This window comes from Lynx rufus, unplaced genomic scaffold (assembly GCF_022079265.1).
Source record: "Lynx rufus isolate CCGP_SWC_20201006 ecotype Redwood Valley unplaced genomic scaffold, mLynRuf1.p SCAF_10, whole genome shotgun sequence".
Taxonomy (NCBI): domain Eukaryota; kingdom Metazoa; phylum Chordata; class Mammalia; order Carnivora; family Felidae; genus Lynx; species Lynx rufus.
This window is the reverse complement of record NW_025814824.1, coordinates 74,649,288-74,666,422: the sequence shown is the minus strand read 5'-3', so window position 1 is coordinate 74,666,422 and position 17,135 is coordinate 74,649,288. Positions and strand designations below refer to the sequence as shown.

The window sequence follows — 17,135 nt, the reverse complement described above, 5'->3', positions numbered from 1 at the left end:
AGCAGGCAGGACATGGGGGGCCTCAGAACCCTGGGGTGGGGGAAAGGCTTTGCAGAGGTGGCGGTGAGAGAAAGGGCTGCCAAGCAGAGAGACGTATAGACCAGAGGCCAGGATGGGCCCCACTAGGGCCCTCTGCCCTCACCCTGCAGCCCCTGGTCCAACCTGGAGGCTGCAGAGGGTGGAAGGGGTTTTAGCGACACTGGCCAAGGGCTGACATGGACCCATCACCTTCCAGCATGTCCTGGGCTCACCATTCTGCTCAGCCCCGCACCAGCCCTAGAGGGACCTGGGAGAGAGCCCCAGACACCAGGGTGGAGGCAGAGCCAGCGAGTAAGCACAGCCCTGGGGCTCCAGCAACTAACTGGTCATCCACTCCCCAGTTTCCTTAGTTTCCTTTGCTGATGCTGCATTTTAACCAGAACTTCCAGTCATACGTCTTTTTCTAATTAGGTGGTGAGCCCCTACAGACGAAGAGAATCCTTAAGTCCCGCTGAGCAAAGGTCTCCATTTGTGCAGACAAAATGCCGAGGCTCCCCAGGAACCTTGTGCCTCACTGAGGTGGACGAGAGAGAGAGAGAGAGAGAGAGAGAGAGAGAGAGAAAGAGCTTAACAGTTTTCTCGAGTCAGGTTTTGTTTTCATTACACTGGAAAGCCCCAACAAAAGGCCATAAGAGGGCCTGTCACAGAAGTTTTAGGGTGGAAAAGACTTGAAAGACAATGGCTCCAAGCTCTCCATTTTGCAGATGAGGAAATTAAGACCCAGAAATGAAAGTGAACTATCCAAGGTCAAAGAGCCAGTCCAGAACGGAGTCCGAGCAGGACAGGGCTCATTCGGACCGTGGATGTCCCGCCACACCTGGCCTTGGCCTTGGGCAGCTGTCCTGCTCCAGTCTCTGCCTTCAAGTCCTGTCCACCGAGTCTTCCTCACCTCGGAAGCCCCCCCCCCACCGGCCCCGGCCCCCAGCCCCCAGGAGCCGCCCGAGAACGCCTCCCACGCACGACACGCGCGGGAACGGGGCCCAGGGCGCACCGAGAGCCCGGCCGCGCCCGCGCCGCCGACCCCAGGCCGAGAGAGGACGCCCAGGCGGCCGCGCCGCTCCAATCTGGGCTCGCGGCCTCCCGCGCCCGCGCAACCACCCGGGCGCGCGCCCCGAGCCGCGCACACTCACCGCTCGCGCCGCCGCCGCCGCCCGGGGACGCGAAAGGTCCGGGCCGCCGCAGCCCCTCCGCGCCGCAGCCTCCGGCATCCGCGCCCCGCCCCGCCCGCCCGCCGCGCTCCGCGGTCCCGCCCCCGGCCGGGCCGCCCCGCGCCGTCACCCCACCGGGAGGGGCCGCCCGCCCGGCTCCTGGGGCCCAGAGGGTGACCTCCCTTGCATCAGCCAGGCGCCCTCCGGGACGCCGGGAAGCGCCTCCGCGCCCGCCGACCACGTGCACGCCTCTGGGGCCCGCGGAGGCCCGTCCGCCCGACCCGAGCCTCCGCACCTGAGTCTCCCGCCCGCCCATCTAACACAGGCGCGGCCCCGGGGCGGATGGGGCGGATGAGGCCGCCTTGGGGACCAGAAGCTTCTCATCTGGTGCATCTAAAACCCTAAGAGCATCTGTTGGAGGATCAGGCTACCTGAGCTCCGAGCCAATTCTCTGGGCTTTTTTAGATTATCTCCGGTCAAGTGGTTCATGTCCCGGTGTCTTCGTTTTCTGGACAGAACAGATCATTTCATGGGACTGTAAAGCTTTAATGAGACAGTCTATGAAGTGTTCACAACTGCCGGACACAGAGCTGCTCACCAGACATTGGCTGCTGGCCGCACCCCTCCCACTCCGGGCTCAGAGGGGTCTACAGGGAAAAGTGCACCCCCCCCCCCCGCCCCGGGAGCGCACGAACCTTGCGTATTGCTCCATAGGGCCCATATGGACACACGAACACGCCTGTGTATTTCTACCAAAGGGAGCCTGTTCTACTCTGTTGGGCACCCTGCGTTTTCATTCAACAGAGTTCCCTGGCGTTCACCTCATGCTAGAACACTCCGCTCTGCCTCCTTTCGAAGGAGACATAAATCTCCAAATATTGTAGGAAGACTCTTTCCTTTGTCCCTCTCCCCTGGAGGACACATGGGGGGTGAGGGGGGTGTCCCCACTGGCTCCCAGGCCTTGCTGGGATGGTCCTAGCCACGTTGCTGTGTACCTGCCCCAGCCTGCATTTCTCCAAGTGGACTTGCTGAGTCAGAATGGATGCATTCTTAATTTCAACAGATGTTGCCAAATTGCCGGGGGCCTCTGAGGCCACAGGACTTAGTTGGCTGAGTGCTCGGCCTCGGGGTGGAGTGCTTGGGGGCAGTGAGCACTGATTGAGGAACAGAGCAGTAGATACTGGCCAGGTGCCTTCACTCACCAGGCAAGTAGAGATCCAGGCAGTAGGTAACTAGAGATGAAGTTCATTCACTTATTCAGCAACGAAGGACACTGGTTGCCTGCTAAGTGCCAGGCCATTGTACTGGGCAGCACTGAACAAGATACACAAGATCCCTATTTAGTTTGCCTAATTTCTGAAAACACAATTTGGGGACATGAGAGTGAGCCCCGTGGGATGTTGGAACTTTACTAACTGCTGATGGGATGTCGAAAGGGATCCTTTGGTGGGTGTGTGGCCAGGTCAGCACCTGTCCAAATCCTGCCTGTCTGGCAAGGCCCACCCCCTGCATGAAGCCGGGGACCGAACTCCTGCCCTTCCTGCCAGGCTCCCTTCACTCCCACTCCCACTGCTTGTCACTCCAGCATGAACTTAAACGTGTTGATGCATTAGTCCCCTTTGCTAGGGAGGCACAGAAGACCTGGGCCTTTGGAACTGGCTGACCAAGCTCCACCCCTTCCTGGCAGACGAACTTGCACAGGTGGGCTCACCTCTCTGAGCTTCAGTTCCCTCCTTCATGAAAGAAAGGTAACAGTATCTGCTAAACTGAGAGATGGTCAGACTTAAGGGAGACGATGGATGAAGTGCTTCATGGGATGTCTCCAGTGGGAGTGAGCTGCATTCTTGGACAGCAAAGCAAAGCGCCTCGTGCTTCTCTGAAACTTCAGCACATGGTTAAGTGCTGGCTCTATGGCATGAGGGTGCAGGGGCCCCACCTAGAAGAGAGAATGGTGACTCAAATCCGGTAAAAGGTGAGTAAAATCTAGTCACGTTCGCAGACTTAGCTAGCAATATCTTGATGGATTCACAAGGCTGTAGGTGGCAAGCCCAAGCCCCTCTCCACCCCCAGCCTACCCTGACCTAATGTTTACTAGCTCTCCCCCAACCCCAAAGTCCAAGAACACGGAACATTTCTCAGTTCCTCCTACACCCCCGTGCCCTTGCTCACTTCCCATTCTCAGTGGTCTCCATTCCTCTCCATCTGGAGGGTAACCCTCAACCCCATTCCACATCATCAGCTGTCACATTGTCAGGTCTCAGCTGAAAGGGCCCTTCTTCTGGGAACCCTTTCCTGTGCCCCATTCTCATAGGTATCCTTGTTTAACTAAGGCCGACCCCAGCACATGATGTGGTCATTGCTCAATGTCCCCTTCCCCCAAAGGAGAAAAAAACCTTTAGCGCATAGAGCGGCTTCTGCCCGTGCTCTTAGCTGTCCCCCAGCACCCACCCCGCCCTCGGTATTTGCTACCTGCATCTGAAGTAGTGAATGAAAAGGTGTGAATGCAATCAGCAGGGCTTCGGCTACAGATAAATCCAGAAAACCACAGGCTCCGGCCAGAGCCACCATTGCTCAGCAGCTCTACGCTCTGCCCCGTCGTGTTTGCAAGGGTTACAGACTCGTGTCTGAGGGCTGGCTGCCCACTCTGGCAACCTGGATGGAGTGAGAGGGAACGAAGTTCTTCCCAGCCTGGCAGAATCTCCAAGTGTGGCAGCGGATGGGACGTGGTGGGGGGCAGGGGGTCTCAGAACTGCCGAATAAGTGATTCCATCTTGTTCTTTGAAACAGGTCTGCCAGTTACAGATTCATTTTCTAACTCCTTTAGAAATGGACCACTTGCAACATTGCCACGGTCTGAACAATTTGAATTGAATCGTGCAGAGATTCGGGTTGGGAAGCTAGACAGACCCAGGTTCAAATCCAGACTTAGCCACCAATTGGCTCTGTGACCTTGGGCAAGTGACTTTATTGCCATGTGCCTCAGTTTCCTAATGTGTAAATGGGAATAATATCTCAGAGAGACAGAGGGAGAATTCAACTATGTAAACCACCTAGAATTGCTCCTGGTATAAAGTTGGTGTTAGTAACTGTGAGCTATTTTTATTTTATTATTTAAAATTTTTTTTACGCACTTATTTATTTTTGAGAGCGAGACAAAGCATGAGTGGGGGAGGGGCAGAGAGAGAGGGAGACACAGAATCCGAAGCAGGCTTCAGGCTCTGAGCTAGCTGTCAGCCCACTGTGGGGCTCGAACTCACTGGCCGTGAGATCATGACCTGAGCAGAAATCAGACACTTAACCAACTGAGCCACCCAGTCACCCTAGTAAATGTGATCTATTTTAAAAACCACTTCCTAAGCATGTCCCACAGAATTTTCCTTTCCATTACGTTGATTTGAAATCGTGGACGCCACACTGCACAGTGGGCCCTCCAATGTGAGATACACACAATATAGGTTAACAGCACATGAGAGCTTGGACTGAACACACAGCTGTCCTTGTCAGGAGGTGTGTGGGCAATAAGACAAGTCACATGCTGTTTGTCAGGAAACTGGGTCAAAACCAAAAGAAATACTCTGAATTCCTGTCAGGAAGGCCTGGAGTGTCGGGGAGCTGTTTCTAGTGTGCAGGAAGACAAGAGCCAGGGACAGGTACGAAGAGAATGAAACAGGGCAAGGCCTCAAGAACGAGAACAAACGTGTCTGGGAGAGGAGGGAAGGGCAATTGAAAGTACTCACGCTTTCGGGGTGCCTGGAGGGGCTCAGTCGGTTAGGCGTCTGACTCTTGATTTCAGCTCAGGTCATGATCTCACAGTTCATGGGTTCAAGCCCCAAGTCAAGCTCCAGGCTAACAGCAGGGAACCTGCTTGGGATTCTCTCTCTCCCTCTCTCTCTGCCCCTTCCCTGCTCATGCACCTGCACATGCCTTCTCTCTCAAAATAAATAAACATTAAAAAAAAAAAATACTCAGGCTTTTAACTAGAAAGCTCCACCCTCTGGTCTTTCTATTTTTAAAGACCGCACCAGACAGTGGTAGCCAACACACCAATCATGTTCTTGGAACAACCAGCCTAGCTTCTCCCTTTATCTTATCTTCAGCTGCTGCCATGTGTTCCAGAATGTTGCTACTGTTCCCTTCCTTACTTTCAAGTAGGAGAAAAAGGCAGGCTGTGTACCTCCTGACCCTCCAAGCCCACCCATCCCCATCGCTCATCCTCTCCAAACACAGTGAGCTATGGCCTTGAGCTGACATTTGACCCACGAGCCGGTGTCATCTGAAGTTTTTCAAAAGCCAGAGAAGATAGATGTTGACCTGATCTGGCGGCTTCCTCTCCCAGAACCACTGGCCGAATCTCGCCATTAAGAATGTGCCTCTCCTGCCTCGTAAGACCAGCCTACGCAGGGGAAGGGGAGTGGGAGGGAGGAAAACTGGAACTGCCGCCTGTGTGCAAGCTTTTTCGGGAATTTCGGAGCCACTGAAGTGACGGGAGCAGCTGACAGGACAAAACCCTCTGCCGTCTCCCAGACTGCCCCTCAAGGAAAGAAAAACAGAAGAGGTGAAAGAGGAGGAGCACGGGAGGCTCATGGGCGCAGGTCCTTTCCACCGAGCAGCTTTCATGGACTTCTGGTGCCATCAGTCTTCCAGCGGGGAAGCCCAAGCGTGCCAAGAATGTTAGCTACAGGCTTTGAAGCTTTACGAGGCTGAGTACTCCACCCACCACACACCTCAGGAAAAGCCTGGAGGCCTGGCACGGTAGGTTTTCCCTCGCAGCCTTCAGTCTGATCCGGTTGGACTTGATGCCCACTCTTGTGGCTCCCTTGCCCTGTGACCTTGAGCATTCGATAAACCTCTCCGGGCCTCAGCTTTCCCATCCATGGGAGTGAGATCCTGTGCCTAAACTGCAGGGCTGTTGTATGGTTACACAAGTGCCTGGAACACAGGCTCCCTCACTTGGAGGATGCAGAGACTCTGTGACTGGCCTCTAACAAACTGCCTCACCTTTCAGCAATTCAGGTTTTGTTTTCCACCCATAAAGCGGGAATAGCACATCTTCGGGAATTTGTAGGTATTACACACAAGGTCTGACTTTCTGTAAGCTATTTCACGTCTTCTATCAAGGAGAACGTCAGTAGGTCTGAGCCATGGCATCAAATAGAATGGCCAAAGAGTTTCTGTGCTTCAGTAATGGACAATACTGAGGGCATCCTTCTCTCTAGACAAAGGGGTCACGTGTCACGAAATTGGCCAGAGGAGGGGCGCCTGGCTGGCTCAGTTGGTAGAGCATACCGACTCTTAATCTCAGGGTTGTGAGTTCAAGCCCCACGTTGGGCATGGAGCCTCTTAAAAAAATTAAAAAAAAAAAAAAAAAAGAAAAGAAATTGCCCAGTGGAGCAATTAATCTAGGATTCAAGAGCAGTAAAGAAAAGAATCACACAGGTGAGAAACATAAAAGGGGAGACACATATGCTCCGTGCTGAGCGCATGCAGTGGTTAAGCACAGATTCTTGGCTAGACTGCCAGTCTTGATCTTGGCTCTACTATGGCGCATCCTTGCAACTCGGCCTCATCGCCTGCAAAATAAAGTGCTTTCAGGATAAGTTAATATACACGCAAAAGTACTTAGAACATCAGCCGGCATAGAGAAAGCTATTAACAATTGTAGATGGTTTTTACTCACCCAAGATCCAAAATACCCCAGGGCGATCCCTTCTGACTCCCTTGCAGTTAGGTTGGCTCATGTGACCCACGCCCATCAGTGGGCTGAGAACAAGCGCCCGTGTCATTTCAGGACTGAAGCACGGAAGAGTCGGTGCGTGTTTGCCAACTTTTCCTTACCCCCCGCCGTCAGGGAAACCATGTGTTAAGATGGTAGAGCGGCAAAGTGGAAGTAAACTGAGTCACTGGATCACCGCATGGAGAACAGCTGCCCTGCAGCGAATTTTAGAAAATTTGGAAACATTTGCTGAGCACCTGGAGCTTTCCAGAAATTACATGTAGTACTTTGTTTTTAATAATTCTGTTGTTGCTACAGGAGAGTGGTTCTTAACTGGGGGAGGTTTGGGCCCCCAGGGGACATCTGACAATGGAGACATTTTTGACTGTCATAACCGAAGGGCTACTACTGGCATCCAGTGGGTAGAGGCCAGGGACGCTGAATGACCCTGTATGTGGATGAAAAGTGCACAAAGAAACCCTCCTGTGGCAGCCCAGGCACTGTCTCCTGCGATGAGCACCAGTGTCCTCAATCTTCCAGAAATCTCCTGCGCGTACACACAGGCACACCCGTATCCTTTATGCTCAGTGGGAACAAATTGCACACTGTTCTACACGTGTATCTTCACGTTCTTTCCGTGTCAGAACCAACCCTATCTGCCTTAGTGCTCAAAGAACCAAACATGCTGACTTCTCACATCAGGGCACAATGGAAGTCCTTCCCCAGGGGTGCTTTATCTTCGTCCCAGCCCCACTCCCAGAAATCGATAGATTCAACTGGCCCAGGAAGGCCTGCATACCCACCATTTTCCCTGAGTACCATCAAGCTTGAAGGCTACAGCTAGTCCCTCCCTCTGCGCCTGGCTCTCGCGGGATCTCATTCCACCCGAGTCTCCAGTCTCACTCACTCTATTCCCCCTTCCCCACAGGCATTTAAACGTGTTCTCACCTCCCTCATACCACCTCGTCCATCAGCCACTACTGCCACCGTTCCCCCTTCTCGAACAGCCAAGTCTCTCCACTCACTCACATTACATTCAATTCACTCTTCAGACCGTTTAGGTTCCTCTCTCCCAGACCACCAAGCTCGAACTTTTCACATCTTACCTTTCCTCTCAACTGACCCTACAGCACGCCCCTTTTGAAGTACTTATGTTGCTTCTACAACTTTACCAACATTCAGCTGGTGGGCTGGAAGCAGAGTCCAGCAAAAATATATGTAAGTACAACCCTATTAATCCTGGATGAAAATATTGGTGGCAACCAGGTTAAATACTGGGTGTAAACCAGTGAATGCAGGTGCTGCTTCTTCATGGTCCTCCAGTTTGGGAAATCTGTATTTGTGGTAGGCACGGGTGTGGAGTTTGCTGCACTTAGCAACAACAGGAGTAAAGTCCTAAAAAAACCGGGTACACTACGGAACACATTAAGATGGAGAGGTTTATTACAGATCCAAATCAAAATAGCAAACAAGCAATCTGACAACTCTCGAGTTCAGGAGAGAGAAATTGGATATAAATTAGGGTCTTCAACATAGATGGTATTCAAAGCCATGAAAAGTGGGTGGGTTTCAACAAGGGAATGAGTGTAGACAAGTCCAAGAACAAATCCCTGGGAAAAGAGGAGCTGGAACTGGCAAGAGACAGAGGAGGAGCAGGGTAGCACATCACTGCACAACAAGGCTAAGGAAGCGGTTCTGGAAGGAATAGTCAGACCTGTCAAACAGGACTGAAGGTTAAGTAGAAGACTGGACCTCTCAATGTCGTCAGCACTGCTGACCTTGACATGCGGCTTCAGTGGGGTGGCAAGCCTGATGGGAGTGCTTGAACAGTAAAAACTGGGAAAGCTCGTATAGAAAACTCACCCGAGGAATTCTACTATAAAAAAGAACAGAAACTGGAGACGGACGTGGCCTGAGACCAACCCATCCTGAGTCACAGAAAATGTGACTTCTTTAAAGGGCATCTAATTCCCTCCTACTATTCCAGAACAAGGAAGGAAATCCCATCATGCTCTCTTTCAACTGTTTTCATCTACTAGAAATTATTCTGCAGGCAGACTTGCTGCTAATAGAGAGCCACAGAGCATTTAATTCCTAAGAGTGAAGTTCCTATAGGTATTAGGCTTATCAGGTAGCCCACCAGGGAGGAAACAGGGCCAACCCAGTAGACAAAAGGCAAACTGCAGACTTACTAGTTAAATGCTATTTTCAAACTAGTGGGCTGGGTAAAATCAGAAGTGATTTCCTTCCTGCTAAGATACATACCGCAAATATTTTCTAAGTATGCGTGCAAATGGGTACGTGATACATGTGCTAATTTAATTTCCTAAGTGAAATTCTGCACAACATCTGGGTCAGAGTGTACTTTGCATTATCAAAAAGGATGAACCAGAAGAAGGGAAAATGCATGACAAAGTCTTTACTTTTAAATGATTATCAGTACACGATGTAACAAGTTTTTGAATTCTATCAGCTAGTAATTTTGATTAAGAGAAACTAAAAGCAGCCCAAACAATTATACTAGTATTTATTGTTCTAACCCTTAGCCAGAAAGGACTATTTTAAGGCTGGCTGCTGCTTCACACAAGTTACAAATAACTATTTACTACTTTTTCATAGATAAAGCCCCTGACCTTTAAGAAAGCTATAGGGAAAAAAAAATATTTAATCCCTTTCTTTCTTTAAAAAAAAAAAAAAAAATTTAAATTTTTTTTTTTTTACTACATCTAAGAAAGAAAAAGTATTGATATATATGTTGCTTGAGCTAAAAGGCATAGGAAAACAGACAACATATACACTTTAAATTTTAAGAAATATGAGGTAAAAGAAAATCTTTGGATAAGCTCTAAGTCTGTACAAAGAAGCTAGATCTGCTATTCTCTAAAAAGTGAAGGGATCTACTATATGACATACAGAAATAATTTAATGCCTTTTCACAAGAAAGTAACTCAAGCTTTGCTGAAGCCTCATAACCACGAAGGCATCGAAAAATGCCAATCCGTGCGCAGAGCTGCTCCTTCCTCCCCTATCCGTTTATGCGGTAGTTTTCGTGGATTTCTGGCCGGATGTCACAGACAAAGGCCAAGAGGTTATCCAGGACTTCATCCCTGTTCTGCTGGAAGTAGGTCTGGAGGATGGTCATCTTCTCCTGGGTCTCCTTCTCCACCTCAGTGCTGCAGCTGCCGTGGGATCCCAGGGCCTGGAGTCGGGGGGGCAAGGACACACAGGGAAGGTCAGGCTGACGCTCTGGTTGGCACAACCTCCTTAGTTCTGGAGAAACCCAGTGTCGTCGGTGAATACAAAGAATCAGCTACAGGCAGTGTGACCTCGTGACTGAAGAGATGCGGGAAGGTGGCGTTCCCAGTTACTGGGAGCAAAGAAAGGACGCAATCCCTTGGTGGCCAACCTTCACACATCTATCAAAAGGTAAACTGCACAGCGTTTCCACCGCTCAGAAATTACCCCAGAGAGCAGTCCCTTCACATCTCTCTAATGTCTAATGGATCGCCTTAACCAAAGACTGGAAAGAACCTTAAGACCTGGTGTACAGGAAGACGGGACAAACTGTCAAATATGCAGTTTAAGAGGAAAAAAGCAAGACGTAAAATGGTGTCAGCGTGGTTGGTAAATGCATATCCTTGTGTGGTTTTAAAAGGCAGAAATAAGTGATGGTAAAAAAAAGTCAAAAAAATAAATAAACCTGAGGGCACAACAGGATGCAATTCGGGAGGAACCCGCAGTTTACATTAACCAACACTGGTTAATGTTCTAGTTCTTACATTCGGCAGTGGATTCACCAGCATTATGAATACATGACATCTTTTCTTTCAAACAGAATATTCTAGAAGGATATGCAAGAAACTACTAACAGTGACTGCCTCTGAGGAGGAGTCCAGGTCTGGGTGGGAGGGAAACTAACTTCACCGTTGCCCTATTTTACTGCTTGAATTTTTTTACCATATTCGTGTCTTACCCCTTCAAATTCCAGTCACAATATAACACACATGGACAGATAAATTTCCTTTATCCTCAGTCTTCACAGTATGGCTAGCTTTTGTCAAGTGTATGCCTACTTGATTAGAATGAGACCTATCAGGTTCTTGAAGACAAAGCTTTTTTGCATCTGATCCTTTCTATCTTGTAACCTGTTTCTGCCTCTTTACGTGTACGTTAACAGCTACAGGCCTTCCTATCTGTATGCACACTACAGTGCTTAACGAGAAAGCATTCTCTCACATGTTACCTATTCCTATTCAGAAGCCATCCCTCCACTTTTCACAGATGAGGAGACCCAGGCTCAAAGAGGTCAAAGTGAACATGCAAGGATTCAAACCCAAGCTTCCTGAGTTCAAACTTATGACCCTTCATCCTATATTGTAACTGTTCATATTAGCGGAATAAGGGGCCATCGCATATTAGCTCAGTCGCTAACTCCTACTTTTAAAATTTTAGTCCAAAAACCCTACTGCGGGGAAGGGATAGGAGAGGGGGACACTACCTCTGTTCTATGAATAGACACCGTATGCCAAGTCTGGGTATGCGGTCACAAAGCCCAAGGGTTACCACAAACATTGCTGGAAAACCTCAGGGCTCATGCCTACACCACAGCGCTGATCCAGGCTCTGTGAGTAACTGCAGCGTAGATGTAAAAATAAGATGAAGTGGTCGCCCTGACAAGAGTATTTCCACACTGTTCTGTGGGCGGTCTGACAGTTTACAGCACCCATCTACCCCCCTGCGAGAGCCAGAGACATTTTAAGTTTTAACAGCACTGTAGCCGCCCAGTGCAAAGACAAAAGGAACTTTTGCCACTTACTGCTCAGAGGGAGGCACGTGCCTCAGGCCTGGGAGGGTGTGCGCCTGGAACACCCAATGCAGGCCACAGGGCAGAATTGAGAATGGAGCCCGCAAAGACAAGGCAGAGTTGAGAGATGGAAATGAAGTCCTGAGAGCATCATTTAAGCTCCTGATCAAAATAAAGTTAGCCTTTTGCCTGGGTTTTTCATTAGACAAGCCAATAAACTCCATTTTCCTTAAAATCAGCCTGAATTGCTTTCTGTTACCTGACAGTTTCTTTTCTCTGTAAAGCCCTCCTTCATCCCTTCCCCTCTCTGGGATCTGTTGCTGTACTAGTACTTCATGCATCTCACGCTCCCTGGCCCGGCCTGTACTGTCGCTAAGTGTCTCTATGACACTGAGGTGGGGCTCCGTCTGATGTATGCTTACGACCACCGTGGCTCTCTCACAGCTGGAACTCCGCCAGACTTGCATTTCATTGCCGAATCTCCCTGACCATCAGACTATAGGAGGTAAGCTCCACGAGGCAGGGACCATGTCGACTTCTGCTCACAGCTGACCCCCTAGCATCTGGCACAAGCTAACATGTTTAACAGATATTTGTGAAATGACTAAGTGAAGACCAGGGTTCGACGTTAGTTAAAAACTGATCACCGAGGAGACTCAGCCTGAGCATCCAAAAGACAAACCTTCAAATTTGTGCCAGAAATCACAATCTCCAAGCTATGCTAGATATTTTGAGAGCCTGGGGAAAAGGGAAGAAGAGGAAAGCCTCAGGAAACTAAAGCAGTAATGAAAATAAACCAGGCCCACCGCAGCTTCCTTGGCCTTGAACTCCTTCTCCCTTTGCAGGCGGTACTGTTCAATTTCAGCCTGAGCTTCTTCTTTGGCCTGCTTCAGCCTCCGGTTCTTTCCTGTTTTCAAAGGAAAAAGCTGCATCAAGAAGTGGTTAAAAGACAACTAGAAGAGGAAGCAGAGACTGAGATAGTAAATTCTAACAGGTAACAAGGAAAAAAGTTTTATGCTATAGTCCCAAGAGACATGCACGGGGGAATTCAAAGCTAACTAGCAGTATAGGTTCCTGCCTCCTGCAAGCTGTACTTAGCTAGGAAGTGACTAGATAAAAAGGACCGTCTTCCATAACTACAAACAGAAAAATGATGGAAACAATTCTGCAATGTGTCAGAATATTCTCTCAATCTCCACTGTTAAGAACCAACATAAAATGGGTGACATTACCCATCTGGGGAATTCTTGCTCTTCCTTCTAAGAAGTAAACACCTAAGTATGCTGTTGATTGTAACTAGAGGTCTGCTTAGAAGCTGAGTGAGGAGAGGAATATGCTCCCAAGAGACAGTAACCTAAAATGTAACTAATGAGACACATGATGTAATATTGGAAACTAAAACCATGCCTGTGCACAAGGAAATAAGTAACAAAGTGGTTCTGGGAAGGCATCCTGAAATGGGGAGCACTGGACGGTAAGACTGCACAGGGGCTCTGGTTTCTAGAGAATAAACATACAGCTGAAAAGATTCTTTAAATTCCATCAGACCCTGTCTGAAAACAGACCACAAGACCAGCCAGCATATATTCTCTGCTTTGATCCTCTGCTCACTGATCAAACTTCTCAGAAACCCAAATTGAGGCTGTAAGATCAACCTGAGCATTTATTTAATACAGAGCAAAAGACATCCTGCACCTAAAAGTAAGCTTTATTAGACATTCTTGTACATCAATTTCCCAAATCCCACTCAACCCATGTAGACAAATGAAAGTGAATTTAACCTCCCATCTCCTGATGAAGAACAGGATTTTCGATGTATAATGACCCCACATCAACACTCCATCATGTTTCTGGTGAAACAATCAACAGACCTCTCTAAAAACCCCAAACCTATTTCTGTAAGTGTATGTTTTCTCCAGTATTATTTAGGGCCTACTGCTGTCCCCGTGGGCTAACTTCTACCCCTGTCCTCCACATGCCATCCTCCTTATCACCCATCTCCAAACCCATACTTCAGAGCTGAAGGTCTTTTCTAAACCAACAATCTACAAATAACACTTATGACTCAAACATTATGCTAGCTCCATGTAATTTCACAATACCACTCTCCTGGTCACTGCTAACTCCCAAAGTTCTCTGAATTAAGATAAACCATTCCCTGCCCATCAGATATCTTCAAAGTTCAATGCTGATAGGCTTGTCTGAAAACCAAAAATAAATACTTGAACAGGAAATCATATTTCTTTTACACCTTATTTTTGTGGGAGCCAGTGTTTTATTGGCTCCCACAATGAAATAAACATCACTGAAACAGCTACGTCAATAAAATAAACCAAACACAATTTTTTTTTTTTAGGTTTTATGGTCCAAAGCAACAATTTCAAGAAAAATTTAAGTAGGATCCCTTTGCCACATATGTACTGCCTCTTCCCAATTCCTAAATGGGCAAGGTAACCATAATTACAAATCAAAAAAGGCAGTGATTTTTTTCAAATTGTAGCTCTTGTCAATATTTCGGTTTCTTTTTTTAAAAAAAAATTTTTTTTTAACGTTTATTTTTGAGAGAGAGAGAGACAGAGCATGAATGGGGAGGGGCAGAGAGAGAGGGAGACACAGAATCAGAAGCAGGCTCCAGGCTCTGAGCCATCAGCCCAGAGCCCGACGTGGGGCCCGAACTCACGGACTGCGAGATCGTGACCTGAGCTGAAGTCGTAAGCTTAACCGACTGAGCCACCCAGGCACCCCTCAATACTTCTGTTTCTAATTACTGCAAATTCTGAGATGTATATTAGCCATAAACTCACTCCTTTAAAACAAACTCATTCAGTAAATATGTAATAGCTATATGACCTATACAAGACCCTGCACCAAGCTTGATGAGATAAAGAAAAATGTATAACATGACCCCTACATCCAAGACACTCAGAATTATTCTGACCGTTTTACAAGTATTTGTTCCTGCACCTCCCCCAAATAATCTCACATACTTCCCAACAGTAACTTCTGTTACTAATGAGCCACCACAGGACAAACTCTGAGAAGTCATTCTGGAAATACTTTATCATCAAGGCCATGATGAGAAATATTCTATGAAGAACACAAAACTTTCCAGTCACCAGCACAAGAATAAAAGGCTTGTTCCCATCATCCTCAGCTCCCTCAAAGAAAGCTTTTCCTATGAAATAGAGTATTTCATAGGAAATACTTTAAGCCAGAAAATATAAGAGCCGTGCTTGAAATCTACTTGGGTATGGGATAAAAGTGTAAGTCTTATAACAAGAGAAACACCAAAGAATTACTAAGGGTCATACTCCTTGCATGGGAAAAGAGGCCTCTATCTAGGCTCCCGCTATGCTTTTTCTCACGGTATGGTCAAATCATTTCAATAAGCCTCCTATCACCCATCTGTATAACAGGGATAAGGATACCTTTCTCACCAGATGGGAAAATGAATACATACGGTTAAGTTACACACAGTCCATGTACTCCAGGAGCTTAGTCTAGTGACTAAGCCCTATTAAGAAACCTGTTATCGCATCGCGATGACAGAAATAAGGTCTTAGGAAGGACTCAGCCTGGTTTGAGAGAAAGACAAAGCAGAGAAGGCTTCCTGGAAGAAATGCTGCCTACATTTTGAGATCTGAAGAAAGACTAAGTGTTAAAGAGAGAGAAAACTAGGAAAAGGCACTTTCAACTGGAGAAAACAGCTGTACCGAGGCTTGCAGGTGAAATAAGGCATCAGAGTGGTCAAGGATGGCTGGAGGAGAGAACCCAAAAATGAGATGAGGGAAGAAAGCTAGAGCCCGATCCAAGAACACTGCCTACACCCTATTAAGGAATCTGGTCTGGGCAACCCAGACAGGAGCTCTCTCACTCTTGAGAGCTTTGTACTTTTGCTCAATAAACCCTATTGTTTTGCTCAGAAAAAGAAAAAAAAAGGAACCTGGTCTTTAGTCTGCAGGCGCTAAACTGACTGTAAAGGAAGTGGGGAAGTCCTATCTGCACCCCAGGGAGGATTCTGATGGAAGGAGAATGCACTTGGAGGAGTTTGGATCCACCCGTTAAGTTCCTTAGCAACCTTACACTTCTAACTCTAGCCCCCATCTCACCTGCAACTAACCCACCCAGCATTGGCTTCCTCCACTGGGGCTTTTGAATACCATGATGATAGAGACACCGGTCACTGGTACACCGGGTAATGCGTCTGGCACATATTAATCACATTTAAGAAAAAAATTTTTTAAGGAATTAACGAAGCACGCTGGTACCAGAGCCTCAGAAAACCTAGTGTCCCGGACTAAGATGCTAGCTGTGGGGATGGGGGAAAAATAAACAGGCGTATACACCTTGGCTACTGTCTAAACGTGGCGAACAAGAGAAGCAGACGTGGCAAAGAGGACTCTGTGTTCAACAGCATGGATTACGGTAGCTCTGTACACTGACACAAAACAACCCGAAGGAGCAAGGGACAGGGAGAAAGACGAGTTCCGTTTGAATAGCCCATTTCACAAGCCTCCCAAGACCCCAAGGTCATCCACCTACTATTGTCTCCACGCCCTGTCTACTACCCCACATCGCGGCTTCCAGTCGACCCTCAAGCCTTCCAGAGCCTCAGATCCAGACAGTTTCGAGCCACACAAGATCCCGCGATTGTCACCACCCCTCCACGCCGCAGTTTTTCGGGCCTCATCTACCTACGACCTCCTGCGGCCTGGCGGCGTTTCGTGCACTGGCACCACGCCTGGCCGCCCCACCCCGAAACTCACGCTTGCGGGCCTCCGACACCTTCTCGGCGGCCCGCTTCTCGGCCTGCAGCAGCTGCTGGATGCCCTGCGACTGGCTGGCCATGGCGGTGGCGACTCTGAGGCCGAGGTAAGCGGCCTAGATCGGCGAGCTCGCCCCCTCGGGTCAGCTGACCCAGGAGCGTAGGATCTGCGCCTGCGCTGTGAGGCGGCGCCCCGCCCGCCGCCACGTGACTACCGCAGCTCCGCGTCAGCTGACTGCACAAGGCGTCTGGTGACTGGACCGGGAAGGGAGGGGCGGGGGGAGGAAGAGCGGAATGTCTCGGCTGCGCCTGCGCAGGATCTATCTTCCGTCTTTACCCCCTTCCTCCTCTCAGCGCCCCCGCTCCTTGCGTGGCTGTTCCTTCGCTAGTTCGGTTGTGGTAGCTGCCCCGGTATGTCGTTTTTGCTATAATCCCTCGCTTTACAATATACGCGCCTTAAGGTCGAGAGAGCAAGAGCCAAGCCAAACACAAAGAGGTTCCCTTATTTTGCACTCTTCTTTACTCTCCCCTTTCTGGAATTTTCTTTGGCACTCAAATATATTAAGGGACACGTTAGAAAAATTCTTACCAGGCTCAGGGGATAGAGTGTGGATTGGGAATAGGGACACATGGGGACAGATATGCCACTTACGCTCTGTGATTTGG

At 48.7% G+C, this 17,135-nt stretch overlaps 2 protein-coding genes across 3 annotated transcripts in view; both read right to left on the bottom strand.

Annotated features, from left to right (window-relative positions):
- Positions 1–1,223, bottom strand: part of TMEM268 (transmembrane protein 268) — a 29,487-nt gene extending 28,264 nt beyond the window's left edge. For both annotated transcript variants that reach the window (XR_006960166.1, XM_047068460.1), the window contains exon 1: positions 1,170–1,223. The gene's annotated coding sequence lies outside the window, so the exon portion shown is untranslated. The remainder of the gene's footprint in view (positions 1–1,169) is intronic.
- A 7,102-nt stretch (positions 1,224–8,325) lies between these two features.
- ATP6V1G1 (ATPase H+ transporting V1 subunit G1) lies at positions 8,326–16,610 on the bottom strand. The gene is made up of 3 exons (XM_047068449.1): positions 16,471–16,610; positions 12,511–12,611; positions 8,326–10,099 (listed from the first exon to the last, which is right to left on the bottom strand). Exons 1-3 carry the CDS (start codon positions 16,550–16,552, stop codon positions 9,926–9,928), a joined length of 357 nt encoding a protein of 118 aa, XP_046924405.1. The 5' UTR covers positions 16,553–16,610; the 3' UTR covers positions 8,326–9,925.
- Between the last annotated feature and the right edge of the window lie 525 nt (positions 16,611–17,135).

Excerpts from the sequence above, each read along its gene's own strand:
- ATP6V1G1 (XM_047068449.1), bottom strand. The coding sequence starts at position 16,552 with ATGGCCAGCCAGTCGCAGGGCATCCAGCAGCTGCTGCAGGCCGAGAAG. Across the intron at positions 12,612-16,470 it reads GGTGTCGGAGGCCCGCAAGC|GAAAGAACCGGAGGCTGAAG; the intron begins GTGAGTTTCGGG and ends CTTTGAAAACAG. Across the intron at positions 10,100-12,510 it reads TCAAGGCCAAGGAAGCTGCG|GCCCTGGGATCCCACGGCAG; the intron begins GTGGGCCTGGTT and ends CCCCGACTCCAG.